This window comes from Glycine max, chromosome 18, assembly GCF_000004515.6.
Source record: "Glycine max cultivar Williams 82 chromosome 18, Glycine_max_v4.0, whole genome shotgun sequence".
Classification (NCBI taxonomy): Eukaryota; Viridiplantae; Streptophyta; class Magnoliopsida; order Fabales; family Fabaceae; genus Glycine; species Glycine max.
In genome coordinates, this window is record NC_038254.2 from 10,194,365 (window position 1) to 10,216,682 (window position 22,318).

A 22,318-nucleotide genomic window follows, 5' to 3' on the forward strand; every position below is an offset into this window, starting at 1 on the left:
CTTTAAATACAAGGCATGACTTGTTGCTTCTTTTTGCATCTTCAATCACCTCATTTGCAATAAGAGCACTGTGTAGTAGATGCCTTCATTCAATGAAGGCAGATTGAGTCTCATGTATGATGAGATGCATCACCCTCTTCATTTTGTTGGCCAGCACTTTTGATACTATCTTATAAATGCATCCTATTAAGGATATTGGCCTGTAGTCATTCAAAAACTGTGGATCTGCCACCTTGGGAATCAGAGTTATGAAGGACGCGTTACACCCCTTAGGAATGACACCATTAACATAGAATTCAACAAGAAAACGAAGGATTTCAGGCTTCAAAAGCTGCCAAAATTGTTTTATAAACTTGAAATTCAGACCATTCGGGCCTGGACACTTGTCACTCCCATATTCCCAAACAGCGTTTTTTACTTCTTCCTCTTGAAAGCGGGCCATCAACATATCATTATGCTGCTGGCTGATTGATTGAAAACGGACCCCATCCAGCCTAATACTGTGGTTACTTGATTCCTGGAATTTCTGTGAGAAAAAGGATCTAATTTCCTCCTTCACCGTGGCCGGGTCAGCAACCCAAGAGTCACCTATCATAACTCCATTTACAGAGTTGTTTCTTCTGTTTGCATTCATCATCAAGTGGAAGTACCGGGAGTTACAGTCTCCAAGCTTGATCCACCTTATGCGCGCCTTTTGCCTCAAAAGCGATTCATGTGCATGAGCAGCCACCCATAAAGCCTCCTGCAATTGTTTCCGTTTCGACACTTCTTCAACTGATAGTTGTCTATTTGTGGTCTCCTCCTCCAATTTTTTTAGCTCCTCTTCAATCTTAAGGACCTTTTTCAGAGTATCTCCATATAGCTTTCCTTATTCCAGATTTTCAACTTCTGCTTAAGTATCTTTATCTTTTCTTTAAGAACAAAGCCACCCCAACCTGGCAGCTGACTAGATATCCAGCAGTTCGTCACTGTTTCTTTGAAGGATGGGTCTGATAGCCAGCAGTCTAGGACCCTAAATGGTTTAGGGCCCCAATCTATAACTATAGACCTAAGGATGATAGGACAATGGTCTGAAAAATTCCTTGAAAGAGTTGATTGAATACTTGCAGGCCATGTATCCAACCACTCTGGAGACAGCAGAAATCTATCGATCTTGCTCCTTGATGACCCATTTGGTCTAAACCAAGTAAAACTTCTGCCAGTCCATGGTGCCTCAACAACCTCCAAATCGTCTATCCAGTCATTGAATTCTTGGATACTATTAATTTCTGATTCCCTTTGGCATATTCCAAATCTTTCTGATGAATCCCTTATGCTGTTAAAATCACCCATAACACGCCATAAATCCCCTGATTGAGTGTTTTTCAACTGCTTGATCTGGTCCCACAATATCCTTTTATTTTGAATGTCACAAGGAGAGTATACAGCAACTATATTAACTATCTGTGCTTCCTTGAGGTACTCCCCTGTTAGAAGAATGTAACCATTGCCAACTACTCTCGAGTGAAGCTTAAAGGTCCTTTCACTCCACAAACATAAGATGCCACCTGCAGTATGGGTAGCAGGCTGCATTTCCCAGCATACCTCAGCCTCTCCCCACAGTGATTGACACATAGCTTTATCAATGACCTCCTTCTTTGTTTCCTACAAACATATCATATCAACATTCTGCTTCCTGATTAATCTTCTAATGGCTGCCCATTTAACCCCCCTCCCCAGACCCCTTATGTTGTATGAGATGATATTCATGGGCACCTGCCATTGATTCCCAACCTCTCTGCTTCTTTCACATCTCTTTCCTCCATTTCTTTTATTTTGTCAATAACCAAGTGCTGATCATCCCCTCCTGTGACCCCTATGTGTTGAGCAAGATTCCAGATGTTTGTTGCCTGTTGCAGGTGTTGTGACTCCTTACTTCGTTCAGGTTCGTCGTATTGTGGTGTTGGCCTTGTCTGGAATTCATGTCCAATTTCCTTCTGAGAAGCATCCTGCAGATGCTGAAGTTGTGCATTGCTCTATTCTTTTCCCATGTGATCTTCAATAGGATTCTGGGCCGTAAGGTTTTTCTTTTTGGACCACCTTTGTCTTAGATACACCTTACATGTGTTTTGCAAACTTCCCTTATTACTTGTTGGAGAGAGGCCTAGCTGTTGAGGGGGCTGAGTGGGGGTACCAATAGTTGGCCCTATTTCTTTATGAGGCCCAAAACCATTCTCAGTATGTAATTCTCGTTCCTGCCTTGGTATTGCTAGTGGGGTAACGTGGAATCTGTTTTGAAGTAGAGAATAATCTCCTTGCCTGACACGTGGAGTAAGTGTGATGTGGTTTTCCGCCACGTCATCACTTGCTTCCCCCTCACATGGCTCTATATCTGTTGGCCTTTGAGCCTCGGTCACGGCATAAATCTCTCCCTTCCCACTTTTTCCATTTTCGTGATTGAACTTCAAAATTTCCGCAGGGCTGGCGTTCCCGATAGCCTACTTCACGCTTTCTTTGGTCAACAGAGCTGTGTGGCAGATTTCCATTGGATATGGGGCAACGGGTGTCTTCGGACCACGGGATGCATTCGAGGACCGCGAGATGCTTCTTTTACCTGATGTGGAAATGTGATGGCGTTGCCCATCGGATAAAAGGTGTATCTGTTGGTTCGCGTCGCCGACAATGGAAGATGTCGCCGCCAGTGATGGAAATGCGTTCGCCGGCACCATCGCAGGGTAGCCTTCCTCCTCGAGTCCATCGCCGTTCACGGACCTCGGGGTAGAGCTCCCAAGGAGACTTTCGTCGAAGCTAATCTCCTCCGACGACCCGTCGAGGTTGCGTCGACTACCGCGGTAATCATTGCTGCTGCCACCGCACTCCTCCACTATAACCACGTTAAACTGTTCATCTCCTATATGAGCCTCGACAGTATGTTTGATTGGCGAATTCCACAGGTCTTCACGAGCACCCTGGCCCTGTCCAACCTGTGCTTCTCTTCAGTATCATCGTCCATATCTACCATGTCCCCCGTGGCTGCTACTATCTGCTATATGTGCTTCTCAGCCCAAGCCTGGAGCGGGATACCCCAGACCTGTACCCATGTTAATCTGAAACCTGCTCGTATGGTTGGATTCCATTTCTCCAAGGAAATAAACAGCGCTGCACCTCATTGATTTTCGCCATTAATGAGTTGCTCTGCACCCGCGTTAGTGAGTCCCAGGAGTAGAACTAGGTCATCCCCTATATACTTGGGTGATATGTCCATGCCTGTCTCCCATAGAAGTTCCTCCTCCACTCTGTTGAACATGACCATGTTTTTTAATCTCCCTACCCAGGCATCCTTCCCCCACTCATAGTCTTCGGGGCTAACATCTAGAACAACCGAGGACTTGGATGACTCTTGTCCTTGGTTATGGTTAGGGGAAATCAGTCTTCGTCCCTGAGGTCTGATATTCCATTTCAGAGCCGCAGCATATGAAACCGGCTTTGTGTGGGATTGTTGTGGAGCTCGATCAACTATGCTTTGTTTCTTGGCAACGTGGACACGTGGTTGGTTTTCTGGATCCCCACTTCTCGTCTTCTCCCTACCATACTTTGGAATATTGACTTGGAGTTTCAGACCTCCCATGACAATTCTATCTAGCTGTTTTGCCAGAGAATGGGTATCATTAACCCTTTTGAACCTAACAAAGCCATACCGCCTTCCATTATAGTTCCTCCTGTTGGGAATGAAAATTTCCCTCACATCCCCCCACTTCTTGAAGCAATGCCATAACTCCTTTTCTGAGATGTCATCAGAAAAACGAGTAAAGTAAAAGGTTGCAACATCCCGGCGGTCCCGCTAGTTTGAAAAGGCAGATTTTTTGTTCCCATCCGTGTTCCCTGGGTAAGCCCAACGGGGATCCTCCCTGAAGGTCACTCTCTGACTCTCTCTCGCTGGGTAGCTAAGCCTAGCCCACTCTTTCTCCCACCCAGTGTTTCTCTTTCTCACTCTCGCTCTCTCTCTCTCTCTCATCTCTTTCTTACTACTGAAAAAAAGGCATTCCAACTTGGCCATTATGAAATGGAACAAACTAATTATTGACTAATCTCCTTATCATTTCAATCACTTCTCACTAGTTAAAAACAAAACTATCTGCCATTTCATCTTAAAACATTAACTTCATTACTTTGATCCTTTCCATTCCACCTGTTAATAACACACAATAACATTGTTTTGGAAAATATGGCATTGGATAATGAAAATTGATGCTTGTAATGCTCACCCAGAGAAACTGATGGATTGCTTGTACAACCTCTGATCTTTGTAATTTGCAAGGAAAACAACATCGCCTGAAACAGTGAAAGCACCACCTCTATAATCCTGAGCCACTGTTCTCACTCCAAACTCCTTAAGAGTAATGTCCACAGCTTCACCTCCCGGATGTTCCGGCTCAACAACAAGAGCACCCCGTCTGAAAAAACAAAAGGGTCAATTTACAAACTCCAAAAGTTTAAAACCTTCTCTTTTTCCCCACTTCCAAACCCTCCAAAAGTACTTTTTTTTTTCAACAAGTTCCTTAGGTACTCGTCTTTGATCAGTTCCTTAGGTACTCGTCTTTGATCAGTTCCTTAGGTACTCTTGATGCTGCTTTCCAATTCGATTTAGAGTTTTATGTTGGTAATCAACATAATAAAGGTCTGGAATAAATTTTAACATAAGTTACCAAGGTGAAATTCTAATTTTAATCCGAGAGCAACACCAACCACTTAAAAAGCACTTAAGGAACTGTACCTAAGTTTTGTCCAAACAAATGACCCCAAGGGACACTTTGTGTGAGTTTGGGTGACCATACGTAAAATTAACTTTTCATGAAATTAAGTTTGTTAAACTGATTTTGGTTAAAATTAATTTTAAAGTGAAATTAATTTATGTTCTACTATGTCTATTATACAAAGAAGGCTCCTTCTCTCTTCCTTGGTGCCAGCTGTCGCAATGTCCTTTTTTTATTTTTCCTTTTTTTATTTTATTAATAACTAATAATTACTAAATCCCAAAGAGAAGGAAAGGAACACCGAGCTCACTGCTTTAGCCATGAAGTTCAAACAAATGGAGGCAAACAAAATGGTAAGATACATACCTGTAGTGGGGTCGAGTGGAGAAACCAGAGAAGAAAAGAGGAGAAGTTGAGGAAGAGAGATGCAAAAGAAATGTGAGTGTTCATTTTCCATTTTATCGTTCTCTCTCATTCCTCTCTCCCCGGTTCCTATCTCCCCGTTCTCTCTTCCTTCCTTCTGTTCCTTCTTCTGCGTTTTTTTTTTACATCTAAAGTTGCGGTCTCCTCTACGGAAGAGATGTTCACCAACGGTATTGAAGAATAAAGGTTCCATTTTTATCTATTTTTTCCCTTTTTTTGTCTAATTTTTTGTGGTGATTTTTGGGACAGGCTAACGGCGGTGCTGAGGCTGACGGCGCTTTGCCCATGCAAGACCCTTCTTTGTTCGATTTTTTCCCCGTTTTGGTTTTTATATCGCTTTGGACGAAAAAAAAAAGAGTCACCTTTGTCTGATTCCGATGTTGTGGACTTCTATTGTTGTGATGCATACAAATGTAGCTATGTCCGATTTTGAAGTTGCGACCTTTATGTTTGTGACGATCACACAGCCTGTTTGTCTTGCCTTCTCTGTGGGTTTGACCTTTGTGTTCGTTTTTATGGTTAAAGCTTTCAACTTTGTGTTTCACTAGGTCCCAAAAACTGTGAGCCTTCCATTCTTTGCTCAATTTATTTTTTACTTAGTTTTTTTTGCTTTCGACGGAAAAAAAGGCGTGACTTTTGTCTGTTTCTGATGTTGTGGACTTCTGTTGTTGTACTGGATACTAAAGATGTCGACTTTCTGTTACCCTACATCAGAAAAAAAATGTGTTGTTGTTTGTGTATGTTTTATCTTCTACGGTTTATTTTGGGTCGTTTTCACTTTATTAGGTTCATTAAGGGTATGGATTTGATGCTTGATCTATATGTTTCTGTATTTTAATTTTTTTTTTGTTGGAGCTAATGTTTATTTGTTTGCCTAATTCTTGGATCAATGGTTACTAATATTTCCTGATTTTGGGATCGATGTTTGCTATTATTTCCTTGGCTCAAAAAAAAGAAACCAGAGCTTTCTGCAAGTCCATGTTCTGACGTTTGCTCTTTTAAGGTGGCTGCAATATCATGGACCTAGAGGTGTTTGAAGGCACGGGGTAGTGTACATTTCTTTGGTTTTCCTATTTTTAGCTTTTTACCTGGAAAAACATTTGGTTGTGTTTCAAGGCACATGATGATACACATTTGTATCAGATACATCATTTATTTTTTTCCTGTGTTTCCTTGGGGTTACAATTTCCCAGGTTTGGTTTGGACAGGGTGGATGTCCATGGCTTTAAACTCACAGGACTAAGTTGTCTTTCACGCACTATAAGGTACTTACTGGTCGAAACTGTTTGTTATCTACTGAGCACATTCACTGGCTTTAGTTGTGCAGAAGAAAAAACTATCGCGATGGTTTTGTCACCATTGCATGAACACTCACATTGACTTAATCACATTTTTGTTTGGCTTAATGGTTAACCGTTGTGTTCATGGCTTTTCTTATGCCTCAGGATTCAAATAGGGCAATAGATCAAGAGGACCACCTGTGGTATTGTGTGATCCATCTTTTTGTCCTTTGGGTTTGCCTTCTAACGTTCCACTTTCTCTCCAAAACAACTCCCAAACTGCCATTTTTCACTGCTTACTGATGGTTGGATTATGCTGTTGTCAATATTTTAGCCGGCCATAATTTTAGACGTGGCTCACTTTTGTAGCTAACCAATCATGAGGTGGCTCACTTCATAGATAAACATATAACATGTTTTTTAGACGCGCATAATCCTCTATGAATATTTTTCCCACTTGGCTCTGGGGTAACTTATTGTAATTATATTTTTTAGGGTTATTTGAATTAGCTTTTGAGGCTTAACTGGCCTCTTTGTCCTTACAACGAATCCAACATTTCTCCTTTTTGAAATTTTGATTTTCCTCTATTTGGCAACATTCAGTTTAAGCTTTTTTGTTCTTTTGATTAAACTTTCAATATGTTATACACAACTGATTATTTGTATATACTATATATGTGTTGTATACATTCGTTATTCAGCCACATTTATGAATGGCAGGCCCATATACTGAAGAGTATTTTGTTTATCACATTGTGTTTTTTTCCCAATTTTGATCTATCTATTATATACAGACAAGGCCCTTACCAATGCGGAAAACACCAACGTGCCCCTGAGTTTTTTTTCCTTTCTTATAACACTTTCTGGATTTTGGAAGTGAAACGAACTTGCAAGTTGATGGTCTGGGTGTTGTTCAGCCCATTTATTTTGTTGCAGGTCTTACTAATTTGACTACCTATCAGGGATATAGGTTTACACAATTTTCCTTCTTCTGTTATGTTACTCCCAAAACTACAATGTGGAACATTTGTGTTCCCACTACAAGGTACTTGCTTTCTACCACCTTATTGTTTCTTTTTCCTGTGAACCTCTCATATATTGTACTTAAAACTGAAATTTTGTGACATGTGACAATATCCTACAAAAGTTAATAAAAGGTATAAATATTATGTAGATATTGGTAATTGCAATTACAACGCAGGATATAGTTAGTGAACAAAAGACTCAGATGTTTATTATAAAAAAATTCTAAATTTGAAATACATAACAGTTGTCCTTTTTTTTCAGATTGACTAAATAGGTAAAAAGCAATCCAATCTGAATTAGTAGGCGATCTTCATTCTGATGAAGTGAAAAACAAATAAAAGGTAAGTTAACTGATGCAACACCAAAAGAGGAGTGTAGTTTAGCAAATTGGTTAAAAATAATTGCTTACCAAACTGCTGAATTCAAAATAAAATGTATCAGAATATATAAGGAGGTAGTTAATGTTGCTTCAATCCAAGTTTAATTTCAGTAAACAGATATTAAGTTTATTACATAATAATTAAGGTTGAAAAGATAGATACGTATATCAAACCATCTCCTATACCACTAAAAAAGCATTTGCTATCATGATTCCATGCACATACGGTGGCAGGCACTACTGGTATAAAAATAATGATGAGAGAGGGATAAATATGGCGGAAATTTGGTGCAAATCATAAAATGTAGAAGGCAAGAGGAAAGAACAAAAAAAGAAAAGAAAGGAAGAAAAGGGATGGGCCAAAAACACAAACCGTCTTCATTGAAGGAGGAAGCCAATGGTGACCTTAGGAAGACCTTGTAGAGCAAAGTAGATATGAAAATCTCCACTTGACAACAGAAGGAAGGCATTTGGCTCCATCACAATTGGTTAAAGCAACAGTGACTTTGTTGGTCCACTCTGAAAAGGAAAACAGTTTATGGCAAAGAGAATTTGTATGTCGAGTCCCTACTTTTTGCAGAATTTGTATAAAAGTATAAGGAATTAACATTTGAAGTAATATAACAGATAATATATAAAGTGGTTAAATTTGAGGATGATGATCCACGACAGGAACAAAATACAAAAGATTGTTCAATATCCTAAGGTATTTAAGTTTTTAAAAAAAAAAATACAATAAAATTTTGTTCATAAAAAAGAAGTCAGTCTTCAAGCTGGATGTCCTGCTCCTCCCATTCAATTTCTTTCCTGATCAAAAGCTCCCATGCATGGTCATCAAACTGGAAGTAGAAGGCAACTTCATCTCTAGCCATCAATTTTTTTTCACCAAGGTACCGAAACCATGGGTCAGCAATTGATGGCACCCCATCGTTGATGGTGACCTGCCATTAGGTGCATTTTTCCAGCCCCCACTGAAGCGTAATATATTTTTTGGAACCATAAACAAATCTGGAAGCCGCTGTTGAAAGAAACTGTACCAACACCGAAAACAATGGTTACACAATTAGTAAAGGAAGGAATGAGCAGACATTGCAATATTAAAAAACAATAATAAAGCACACAAGTTTAATAGACCGGACATTTTCCGATGATAGAAGGCGTAGTAAAACCCACCAAAGGGAGCCTGTGTTGAATCATGTCGTCTGTGACATCAGTTGTAAAAATGTCTCCTGGTTGACACAACAGACCTTACACGCACTTGCCTGTGTATAGGTCCCATGACATCAACAGACAAAGTTGTATTTATGTCAAAAGCAATAAAACGAACCATGACACTCTTATTTACATTGTAGGCTCTTCTGAAATCCTTAAGGCCATAAACAAAAAAACATTTTCTACCATATCTCCTCACCCTAATAAAATGCTTGGTGCCATCACAATTGAATAAAACATAGTTTGGGTAACGGTACATCCATTGCCTATGAAAAGACAATGGGACCTCCACAACGTTCTGCACCAAAAACATGTCAACACAAGTATGTTTTTTTAAAAATTTAGAATGTCGTTAACTAAAGGATGTTTGTGGCTGTGAATCCCAACCCTGTCAACACGTAATGGTGTTGTAAAACGGGTGGTGGCCAACCAATTTGATGAACGCTACAGGCAAGAAATAAAAATAGTGAGCAACGAAACCAAAAGAGGAAAATAGCAAAGGCAGGAGGGGACAAAAAGGGTGTGAAAGAAGAAAATAGGAAACAATAATGATAAACTAAATGAAAACTGAAAAGAACAAACATCAGAAGGAGAAATGTGTGAAAGAAACTTACAGCAGTTCAGTGGAATTTGGAAGGCCTCATGTTTGTGTGTGAACGTAAAATGAGTTACACAAAGGAGTTGAAAACCATTTTGTCACCAATCACAATATATATATAATAAATGGATGTATGTTTTGCGTTTGTAACTGGTGGAGCAGTTACTTCTTTAAAACCGCAGATTAATTCGAGACTCCTCAAAGGTTGCTGCAGACCTCAGTTCCGAACACTCACAACCAATAGATATTAATAGTGCTTTTAATGATTTTTTTTACGCTCCCTCATATTGTTTACATCAATTACGTAAATTAGTGAATATGAATGCATAATAATCATCACAGTTAGTAGGCCATCCACCATGATTAGACAGGTTGTATGGCACCACAGGGAAATATAACGCCAGCAATTATGCAGTACATTTATTAAGCAGATTCTCATATCTAAAATAATGATAACCATAAACTATGACGGCTGGACTAAACTGTAAATGTAGTCAGGAATAGGATGTGTGGTCTTTAAATGAATGTCAATAAATCAATGTCAATGTACAGCAAATCTCCTAAAGAAAAGCTCCCTAGAATCCAATCCAAAATAAAGAAATGACACATAAAAATCAAGAATGTATATATAATATATATTTTTAATAAGCTGGTGGATTCATCAATTACCCGTATAGGAAATGTCTAGTCGAAACCCTGCAAGCGTGAAAAATAGGAAAACCAAAAATAATAAATTAGTTTCTGTATAACATTTGACCTGCAACTAATAATCAGGAAAACAATGAACCAAAAGAATAGCATGGTTTCATGACAGGGAAACAAATGACAGATACATTGAGCACTCACATCACATATATCTAGACAATTCCATAGACTTATATCTCATTCCATCCCTTTAAATAAAAGTTATGTTTCCTCCTTTTGTTGTCAAAAAATAAAGTTGATTTATTTTTCAAGCACTTTTCTCCATGAGTGTTTGGCTAAGGTTCTCCTTTTAAAGTAACACGAATCTGGAAAAAGTTGGGTCAAACACTACTTAAAAATAAACCCTAAACAAAAACACAACAATCCAAACAGAGGATGTAACCTATTGTGAAAGCCGAAATCAATTGCTTCTGCAATCCACCCTCAAATGTGAGAATTGTGTTGTCTGTGATAGATATGCAGTTCCCCTGTTTCAAACATATGATGCATGGAACACCTGTTTTCCCGTGAATTCAAATAATGACCACATTCACAGAATAGACACATGTTACAAAATTTCTGTTTTAAGTATAATATATGGGAGGTTCACAGGAAAAAGAAACAATAAGGAGGTAGAAAGCAAGTACCTTGTAGTGGGAACACAAATGTTCCACATTGTAGTTTTGAGAGTAACATAACAACAAAAGAAGGAAAATTGTGAAAACCTATATCCCTGGAATATCCCTGATAGGTAGTCAAATTAGTAAGACCTGCAACAAAATAAATGGGCTGAACAGCACCCAGACCATCAACTTGCAAGATCGTTTCGCTTCCAAAATCCAGTAAGTGCTATAAGAAAGGAAAAAAAACTCAGGAACTCAGGGACACTTTGGTATTTCCCGCATTGGTAGGGGCCTTGTCTGTATATAGCAGATAGATCAAAACAGGGAAAAAACACTGTGATAAACAAAATACTCTTCAGTATATAGGCCTGTCATTCATAAATGTGGCTGAATAACGAATGTATACAACACATATATACAAATAATCAGTTGTATATAACATATTGAAAGTTTAATCAGAAGAACAAAAAAACTTAAACTGAATGTTGCCAAATAAAGGAAAATCAAATTTTCAAAAAGGAGAAATGTTGGATTCGTTGTAAGGACAAAGAGGTCAGGTAAGCCTCAAAAGCTTATTCAAATAACCCTAAAAAATATAATTACAATAAGTTACCCCAGAGCCAAGTAGGAAAAATATTCATAGAGGATTATGCGCGTCTAAAAAACATGTTATATGTTTATCTATGAAGTGAGCCACCTCATGATTGGTTAGTTGCAAAAGTGAGCCACGTCTAAAATTATGGCCGGCTAAAATATTGACAACAGCGTAATCCAACCATCAGTAAGTAGTGAAAAATGGCAGTTTGGGAGTTGTTTTGGAGAGAAAATGGAACGTCAAAAGGCAAACCCAAAGGACAAAAAGATGGATCACACAGTATCACAGGTGGTCTTCTTGATCTATTGCCCCATTAGAATCCTGAGGCATAAGAAAAGCCACAAACACAGCGGTTAGCCATTAAGCCAAACAAAAATGTGATTAAGTCAATGTGAGTGTTCATGCAACGGTGACAAAACCATCGCGATAGTTTTTTTGTCTGCACAACTAAAGCCAGTGAATGTGCTCAGTAGATAACAAACAGTTCCGGCCACATAGAAAATCAATATTTATCAGTTTTAGTGAATACTAAAATCTAATTGGATTTCAATAAATATTATAGTGTTTAAACATAGGATTAGTTGCAGGTTTTGATCCCATCGGTACAATAAAAATGACTCCAAGAAGACATTTTGATGGTATCTACTTTCAGGGCTATATATTTAATTTACATAATTCAAAGGCTTTTAGTGTCACCTATACATCCTTACCCCATACCTGCAATTCTGCAAATTACTCACAATTTTCAAACAGAAGAAAGGAAATATATAATGGACAATACTGAGTCAAATAAATATGTCATTGACACCAATAAAGATGCAGGCTCACATATAAAAACGCATACTAATTGCAACTTGTCATTACCCCATTCACTTAGAGATACCCAGATGAATCCTGCTGGCTCCAGTAAGTACCTCATAGTGCTAGTTGTGTGAGTTTAAATACATGGACATCCACCATGTCGAAACCAAAGCTCGGAGGCTGTAACCCAAAAGAAACCAAGAAAAAAACCAAATGATGTATCTGTTACAAATGTGTATCTGGCTATGTCTTGAAACACAACCAAACGTTTTTTCAGGAGTGGATGTGCTCAGTAGATAACAAACAGTAATGGCTACATAGAAAAGCAATATTGATAAGTTTTAGTGTGATCTTAAACCCAATTGAATTTGAATAAATATTAAAGTGTTAAAACATAGAATTAGCTGCAGGCTTTCATGAAATGGGTACAATAAAAATGACTCCAAGAACCACACATCCTTACCCCATACCGAAAGTTCTGCAAATTGCTCACAGTATCTAAAGAGAACAAAGGAAATATATAATGGTCAATACTGAGTCAAATATGTATGTCATCGACAGCAATAAAGATGCAAAAACACATACTGATGGCAACTTGTCATAACCTCATTCACTTATAGATACCCAGATGAATCAGGCTGACTCCAGTAAGTACCTTATAGTGTGTGAAAGGCAACTTAGTTCTATGAGTTTAAAGTCATGGACATCCACCCTGTCCAAACCAAACCTGGGAAATTGTAACCCAAAAGAAACACAGGAAAAAAACAAATGATGTATCTGATACAAATGTGTATCATCATGTGCCTTGAAACACAACCAAATGTTTTTCCAGGTAAAAAGCTAAAAATAGGAAAGCCAAAGAAATGTACACTACCCCGTGCCTTCAAACACCTCTAGGTCCATGATATTGAAGAGCAAACATCAGAACATGGACTTGCAAAGGAAATAATAGCAAACATCGATCCCAAAATCAAGAAATAATAGTAACCATCGATCCAAGAATCAGGCAAACAAATAAACATTAGCTCGAACAAAAAAAAACAAAAATTAAAATACATAAACATATAGATCAGGCATCAAACCCATACCCTCAATGAACCTAACAAAGTGAAAACGACCCAAAATAAACTGTAGAAGATAAAAAATACACAAACAACAACAACACATTTTTTTCTAATCCAGGATAACAGAAAGTCGACATCTTTAGTATCCAGCACAACAGCAGAAGTCCACAACATCGGAAACAGACAAAGGTCACGCCTTTTTTCCGTCAAAAGCAAAAAAAACTAAGTAAAAAATAAATTGAGCAAAGAATGGAAGGCTCACAGTTTTTGGGACCCAGCGAAACACAAAGTTAAAAGCTTTAGCCATAAAAACAAACACAAAGGTCAAACCCACAGAGAAGGCAAGACAAACAGGCTGTGTGATCGTCACAAACATAAAGGTCACAGCTTCAAAATCGAACATAACTACATCTGTACGTAGCACAACAACAAAAGTCCACAACATCGAAATCAGACAAAGGTGACACCTTTTTTCCGTCCAAAGCAATATAAAAACCAAAGCCGGAAAAAATCAAACAAAGAAAGGTCTTGCATGGGCAAAGCGCCATCCGCCTCAGCACCGCCATTAGCCTGTCCCAAAAATCACCACAAAAAATTAGACAAAAAAAAAAGGAAAAATAAATAAAAATGGAACATTTATTCTTCAACGGTGAACATCTCTTCCATAGAGGAGAAGGAAGAGAAGGAAGGCAGAAGAAGGAACAGTAGGAAGGAAGAGAGAACACTCACATTTCTTTTGCGTCTCCATCTACTCCCTCTTTCTCTTCCTCAACTTCCCCTCTTTTCTTCTCCGGTTTCTCCACTCGACCCCGCCCCAGGTATGTATCTTACCAGTTTGTTTGCCTCCATTCGTTTGAACTTCATGGCTAAAGCTGTGAGCTCAGTGTTCCTTTCCTTCTCTGTGGGATTTATTAATTCTTAGTTATTAACAAAACAAAAAAAGGAAAAATAAAAAAAAGGACATTGCGATAGCTGATACCAAGGAAGAGAGAAGGGGCCTTCTTTGTATAATAGAGATAGAAGATAGATAAGGTTGGCCACTATTCCAACGTGATTTTAGATCATCCAACGTGAATCCAAAACACGCACTCAAACTTCCTTTCCTTACCCCGATTCTGCTGGACGTGATTCCAGCCAAATGAGGCGACCGCATCCGTCGAAGGCGGTGCCGCCAAGTCTCTTGGAGGCGCCGGAGACGACGCCGGCGGTGATGGGGGACTTCCAGGAGCCATAGGGTGCGGTGATTCTCTAAGAAAGAGAAGGGATAGCAGCTGCTGAAGAAGCCATTGCCCTTTTGCAGAAGAAACGACGTCGTTGGTGAGGTTTTTCGAAAGGGACGAACTTTGTGGTGAAAATGTTGAAGGAGCGAGTGAAGAAAAAGTTGGAATAATAATAAGGTGACGAAGAAGAAGAAACGCGAGCAGTGAGAGTGAGAACGGCAATGGCTAACGTGGCCATTCTACGTTATTTTAGTACCTTACAGTTTCGATTATATATCATGATAAAAGAAAAAATTATTAAAAATTACATATTTTAATTTTATGAAAATAAAAAATATATTAAATTTTTGCAGAATTACAAACCTTCCCCTCTCCAAATGACTCAATCTCTCACTCAGGAGGAGGAAGGCATTCTCTTTAATTAGATGATTCTTTTCATCTCAAAAATTCATATTTATAGACATAGTATTGTAATCTTTAAATAAAAATAATAATCAGCATATATTTTCTTGTAAACATTTGTTACATATATTTTTTTTGTGATAATACTATTCTAAGATTTATTAATAATATTTTTTATCAAAAAAATTTCAATTTTGATTTCTTTAAATTATTCATGTTATGCATTAATCAGCATTTGACATCTCTTAATTGTAAAGTTGGGAACTTGTCCAATCCTGTTAATAAAATATGAAAATCATTCATTTGTTTTTGTACAAGAATTTGGAAGCAATTTGCAATAATGATATAATAAATAAATAACTCTAGGAGGATTTTTTTCCCATATTATTAATTTATTTTCGAAAATGAGATTAGAAAAACTTATTCTCATGTTTGTTAAGAGATAATAAAATAATTATTGTCGTATGTATCACATACTATTTTAAATACTCAAAAATAACATTTCCGTGTTATATTCTCAGAAAAAAAAAAAGTTTCCAAAGTTATTAAAAAAATCCGAAAAACAAATGTCTCATAATGTTACACGCCACTATAGAACATGATAATCTGGATAGAAGAACACCATATAAAGAAAAATTGATAGACTTAAAAAACAGAATTAAAAAAAGTAGACTTGTGCAAAGTAAATTGTGGCCAGCCTAACAATAATAATAATTTAATTCATCCATTATCATAAAGCCGCGTAACACGTTCTTATATGCTAAAAGCTTCACAACAGATTCCAACATTATTCGAGATTGACCAATCAATTTTGTAAGAATTTCTTTGAACACAAAGCAGAAACAAGTGCCACTAATACTTCACACATTTTTTTCTTCCCTAAAGCAGAATCTATTCAATTCATTTGAAGAAACTATATCATACCAGAAAAGATTAGATAGATTATTAAAATACAAAACGCTGCAAAGCAAAAATGCAAGGAAACTTTTTTCTATATTTGTCAGATGGAATCAGTGATGAAAACTTGGGTCTTCAGTTCCATGTGGCATAATCACATCAATGTATTCAGGGATCATTGAATGTATCCGGCTTGTCTTTGTCTTCTGGAGATGGAGAAGCCTTAGATCCCAATATCTGTTGGCATTTTCTGAAAACCATCAAAATAGGACATTTGTTAATGTTGAGATAAAATCAAAGGGAAAAAGACAAACATGTTTACAAGACCGTATGAACAATGTTTTGCACAAGCAAGTGCATAATTCAATGGACAAAACATAGATGCAGTCCTTTGGTGTTTTTGGTGCTATTTTCCAATCAAAATTAGAGTTTCACCTTGGTAATCTGCGTAATAAATATTTGCATTAAATGCTAACATGAAACTAATTCTGATTGAAGTACATCAAGAGTACCTAAAAAATTGTATCTGAGTTTTGTCATAATTCAAAATTATTATCATAAGAAATATTATTCCCTATGAATCTATTGATATCATATGTGAAACTTTATTACACATGAATCAATAGATTTGATTGCCTAACACTATGATTTTATGAATAGTTGTTCTCTAGACTCAAGTTTTATTTGTGTCCCATGGATTCAATAAAAACAATAAATTTACACTTCTGAAAAGGAAAACAGAAAGTCATACAAGTTTAACTCCTCTGTCTTGCTCTTGATATCACTTGACCATAATATTGGATCAGTATTTCTAGGAAATGATTCTTGTTGCTGGATCTTCTCTTCCAACCACTGCTCCACTTTATTGCACTCATTGATGATCTAAACAATAAAATCATCACATGAAAGCTGATCTTAAGGGCAGCATCATAATCACAAAAGCATATACTAGCCTAAATCTTATTGTACCAGTTCTTTATCCTGGGTTGGAAGGGAATCTGCAGAAGCACGATGCTTTAAAATGCACTTCGATAAATCTCTTGTAGCTTGCACTCTTTCTTTATCATCTTTGTACCGATTCTCAATTGGATCTACCAGCTACAAGAATACATAGATTGTAAACAAGAAGTACGGCAAGGGATTCAGTAATAAAAGGAAAAGAATAGAAAAAATAACCTTTTTCAGATCTTCCAGTTTTGAAGAATAAGCATGTTCAGTTTCATCAACACCATCCTCATAAAGCCATTCCTCAGTCTCTTGAAGGGTCCTAGATATGTCATCCTTCTCTTGTTCACTTGCAAAGCTTCGGTATGTGTGGAAGAGCTATTCAAATATGCAAATAAGTTAAATTTCAGCTCACAAAGCAAAATAGAACCAAAAACATAATCTTCCAATGTCAGTATAAAGTCAGTAGCATTGAAAGGGATACAAATTTAAAGATTTCAAATTTCCAACCCTGCACAGATAAGTTTACAAAAAAACCAATTGCGAACTTACATTTACAAATGAATCACCACAGAAAGCCATAATCCATTTTCAATAACTACACTATAAAGTTTCTCATATGACCCACTCAAGACTTTTAATTAACTTAACAAAGGTAAATCTGATCCTTTAAAAAGGAACATGTCTGTTTTCCATTTTGAAAAAAAAAAGGATCAGCCAATGGACAAAACAATTTATAGCTTATGCTTACTGTGTGACCACATAAAAACCAAACATCCCTTCATCAAAGAAGCCAGTCATGTCTACAAATTTTTGAGACATTGAATCTGTACCTTACTCCTCATATCATAGACATAAGACTCCAAGCTGTTCTTCTTTTCTTTGGTTTGCTCTACAATTCTGTCCTGATGGGCCAACTGGAGTTCTTTTTCACGAGCTTCTGAGATCTCTGCCTTTGTCATTCCACCATAGACATTCTCATTCACTGGCACATTAAGCCTTCTGTTATCTTTTCTTGTACCATCAGCCTGTAAAAAGGTATGATAGAAATATTTTAATAACTCCAAATACCAAAATGAATCATATTTGCAATCATAATTATCACCACAATAATATTATATCACCAGAATCAGTCAGCCTTTGAAAAAAAGGGATGATAGTAATAATAAAATGGTTTAATTACCCTTTTGGTCATAGTTGCAATTTTGTAACCCTTTACACCAGATCCTTGAAAACTACTACAAAACTGGAACTGTCTAAATTTTTTGGTAGTGAAAGTTTTAGTTTTGTAGCAGTTTTAAAAGATTTAGATGTAACGACTTTAGGCAATTATAGACAGCAAGGACCAAAGGGTTAAAAAAATTGCAACTATAGGGACCAAAAGGGTAACTAAACCTAATAAATTTACTCCAAACAACAAATGGACTTTATGAAAATCAACCATGACAAACGTCACAGAATTCATCAGAAATTATGGCAATTGCTATTATCATTTTAGCTATATGATTTTCCATGCTCAAAGGATAAAATTGCCTGAAATCTGAAAATTTCCCAGAAAGGAAAAATGAAAGCGAGATAAAGAGAAAGGGAAATTACAGAACTACATGGAGATTCCAAGTTCTTATTGGTATTATCTTCAAACCCATTGGTAACTGTCTCAGAAATAGGATCAATATCCATTGCATCAGAATTTGAATGATAATCACCAGCCATAACCGAATCATCCTTGATCAACTGAAACCATAGAAAGGCTTATGTCCAAAGACCTCTCTTAGAAAAACTAATAGCACAGTATGGAAAGATAAAATGAGGCTTCTTACTTACTGTAGCTGATTCAATACTGACAATGCCATGCAGATCAAGTGGAACTCTAACTTTAACTCTGATCTTACTACCGTGGGATCCATGGAAAGGACCAATCTGAAATGAAGTAGTGATCAAATGCATAAGCAAATTTCAAGGTGAGGGCATGCAGATAATGCCTGCTGAATTACCAGCACAAAGAATGATGTTAGATCTACCACATTCTCTTCTTCTTTCTCCTAACATAATGATTTAGACAAGTGTGTGCATATCCACAGAAAACAGATTCTGACTTTCATATTGTTATGCCTACTTAGTTTTACAACAATGGTTTCCTTTTATGTCAAAACAAGTAATAGTCACAGTCACAGGCCATTTGGTAATGAAGTTTATCTCTCATTGAGAAATAGTGTGAGGTGTCTATTGCAACAGCTCCGGATCCATTGAAGTAATTCTTCTCACTTGATGCCAATAACTGACAAGAGTCAGACAAAACGTTTGGAGATATTCCATTAACAGCTTCTAAATATCAGAATATTACAACTCAAAAAGAAAAGGTGTTGATTGTGGTAATGATGAATATCTACCAAAAACAAATTTTCTGTGGAATTTAAATTTTAGCACATATATATATGAATATTTGAGTACCAAAAAGTAAAATAAAGAATGTTAAAAAGTTCACATAGATTTACCCCCCAAAAAAGAGTGCTCACACTAAAGCTATAGTGCATGATTTGCATTAAACACACAGGAAAACCAGGAGAGTGAGGATGTAACTATTACTAAGAAATGGGGTAGCGTGGTTGACGAGAAAATATATATAACAGATAAAAATGCACAAGATAATTTTAACTGCTTCACGTTTTCTGAATATTCTAAAGTGGGCATACCGTGACACAACTAATTATAGGAGATGTCCCAGGTGGTAGTTCATCTGGATTAGCATAGAAAGCTTCCAAATGAAACAAATCACTTCGCCGAAAGGTTATGACTTTAACACTTGGAAAGGGTTGGCCTCTTGGGAAAAGTACACCATTTGATCTCACAGCAACTGGACCTTCATCTGATGAAAGTCCAATTGAAAAGGGAATAACATCCTTGACCTGAACAGACATGAGAAATCACATTAATTATATGGAAAACAATATGACAAAGAGAGGCACATGAGTCTATACCAATGAGTTATGGAAATTTCATTTTAAATCAGAAAAAGAGAAAAAAAAATGGAACTATCAAAGACAATCAAAGGTTGAAAACAAAACTTGTTAGAATAAACCTAGGTAACAATTTGATCCTTTCACAATTACTAATTTACTACATTTCTAAGGATCTACAAACTCAATTCTAATCAGCAATATATATTTATAGCATAAAGATAAGATGAGAATAGATTTGGAAAAATAAATACACAAACCTCGTATTCTCTCACACGGTAAATAGGACTGAGCATTGCACACTGTAGAGCACAACCACGGGCTACACACTCACTTGCATTCAGCTGTCGGCTGGGTTCTCTCTTGAACAGAGAAGTTAGTAATGTACTTATTGCTGGAATCCTAGAACCCGAACCAACTAGCTCTACAGAAGAAATCTTCTCTTCTGTCAAGTTTGCATCAATTAATGCTCTGCGGCAAGGAATAGAAACTCTCTCCAGTAATCCTGATGCCAGCTTCTCAAATTCTTCCCTTGTGATAAATCCCTTGACATCTTTCTCATCCATCAAACACTCGATATTTAGAGGCGCCTCAAGATTTGCACTCAAAACTTTCTTCAATTTCTCACATGCTGCACGTAGCCTAAAGCATGCCTTGGTATTAGAATACACGTCAATGTGGTACTCTTCCTTGAATTTTGCTGCAAAATGACTAAATATAACCTCATCAAAGTCCCTCCCCCCTAAGCTCCTGTCAAACGCATGTGAAAGTATCTTCATTTTCCCAAACTCAAATGACGCAATTGAGACCTGAGTATCACAGTGACCAATATCAATAAATGCAACATTTACTGGACCTGCACTTCCAAAATCTTTTTTATACATTCCATAACTAAGGGCAGTTGCAGTACAATCATGGATCAATCTCAAAGGCTTCAACCCGGCAATTTTCGCTGCATCAAGATACGCCCGTCTCTGCAAGTCGGTAAAGTATGATGGGATCCCGATAACACAATCCGAAATGAGCATCTCCAAATCTTTCTCGGTCATGGTCTTCAAGTGAGCAAAGAGCATGGACAATAATTGAACAGGTGTAAATACATGAATCTCCCCCATGTACTTCAAATGAATCAAAATGCCTCCATCTTGACCCTCAGAAGTTTCAACAGGGAGCATTTTCAGCTCTTTTTCCACATCAGGATCCGCAAACTTCCTTCCTATCAGTCTCTTTATTTGAGATATTGTGGACTTGATGTGCATCATAGCAGAAGCAGCACCAGCAGACCCCAAAATCCGCTGCTTCTCGCCAAAGCAGACCACAGCCGGGGTTTCGCGTTTAGATTCATAATTCAACAAAACATCAATGCCTCGTTGCCTGACTACGGCAATGACACAGTTCTCATTACCAATGTCAAACCCCACCACACTCATATCTCAACTCACTTGCACCAAACTTCAACCAACTAGTCCAATCCAATTCACCCACCCTACTCAACCAACATCCCCAAAATCCAAAACTTCAACAGATTCCACAAAACCGGCCCAGAAACCTAGGCTTGACCGCAAATCACTACAAAACAAAAGGGATTGAAAAAGACACATGGAAATGAGAAACCTTTATCATCAAAATGAAAGTACTAACAAACTAAATTCCATCTCCTATTGCTGAAAATTCCTTAGATTGCTCATCAGGTGCAAGCAGGAACAAAAGTCAAAAATGGGGGCAAAAGGAAATTGAGAAATGGGGGAGGGAGAACCAACAATTTAACCCAAACCCATTACTAAAAATCATATTTTTCCGTTGAATTTCCCTCCATTTCCCAGAAAATTTGAGGGGGAAAAAGGGGGGCATGTTTTCAATGTAACAAAAAAGTCACATAAGCTAACAAAAAGTGGATTCAGCCAATCTGAATTGAACAGCAACGAAGAAAAGAATATACCTTGCGGATGGTGGAATCGAGAAGCATTTGGGATTGCATAGTGCGGATGGTGACGAAGATGGAGTACAAAGAGGGAGTCTGTGTGAGTGTGTGTGTGTGTGTGAGAGAGAGAGAGAGAGAGAGAAATCTTCGCTTTATGCCAATGGCACGAAGCAGGGGGTTTTACAGAAGTGAGCAACGACGCCAAATATGAGAATAATGAGTTTATTTCGGGTCATATTTGTAAAAAGTGGTTTTGCAATTATACCCTCTAATTCAAGAGTGAAGAAACAAACAAGGGTGGGATGGAAATAGTACAATTGGTCCGAGTGACTTACCCTCTGGCCTCTATTTCTAATTCAGAATTTTTTTTAAAAAATATTTTTAATTAATAGAAATAGTACATTGACTTTTACTTCAGCTTTCTGCAAAAGCACACCGGAGTTTTTTCCATTGAAGTAAAAAATAGACATACCAACAAAGCAACTACATTGATATATCCTTGTTACCGAAGGAAAAAAAGTGTTGATATATTCTTGTTACCGAAAGGAAAAAAATTGT

The 22,318-nt window shown here is 37.4% G+C and overlaps 1 protein-coding gene and 1 long non-coding RNA gene across 8 annotated transcripts; both read right to left on the reverse strand.

Moving 5' to 3' along the window:
• Window positions 1-6,021: 6,021 nt before the first annotated feature.
• LOC106797149 (uncharacterized) lies at window positions 6,022-14,913 on the reverse strand. 7 transcript variants are annotated; one of them, XR_005889809.1, is made up of 6 exons: window positions 14,527-14,908; window positions 14,148-14,317; window positions 12,818-13,988; window positions 10,983-12,534; window positions 9,015-10,852; window positions 6,022-8,872 (listed from the first exon to the last, which is right to left on the reverse strand). It is a non-coding gene; the product is annotated as an uncharacterized lncRNA (long non-coding RNA). The 7 variants fall into 7 exon arrangements; XR_005889808.1 differs by having other exon boundaries at window positions 9,015-10,661; window positions 10,739-10,852; window positions 10,983-13,988; window positions 14,527-14,906; XR_005889805.1 differs by having other exon boundaries at window positions 9,015-10,347; window positions 10,498-10,852; window positions 10,983-13,988; window positions 14,527-14,903.
• Window positions 14,914-15,745: 832 nt separating this feature from the next.
• On the reverse strand, window positions 15,746-21,949 carry LOC100808218 (heat shock 70 kDa protein 16). The gene is made up of 10 exons (XM_003553045.4): window positions 21,779-21,949; window positions 20,100-21,408; window positions 19,576-19,788; window positions 18,707-18,802; window positions 18,479-18,616; window positions 17,716-17,910; window positions 17,114-17,260; window positions 16,907-17,035; window positions 16,689-16,819; window positions 15,746-16,187 (listed from the first exon to the last, which is right to left on the reverse strand). Exons 2-10 carry the CDS (start codon window positions 21,267-21,269, stop codon window positions 16,106-16,108), a joined length of 2,301 nt encoding a protein of 766 aa, XP_003553093.1. The 5' UTR covers window positions 21,270-21,408; window positions 21,779-21,949; the 3' UTR covers window positions 15,746-16,105.
• Between the last annotated feature and the right edge of the window lie 369 nt (window positions 21,950-22,318).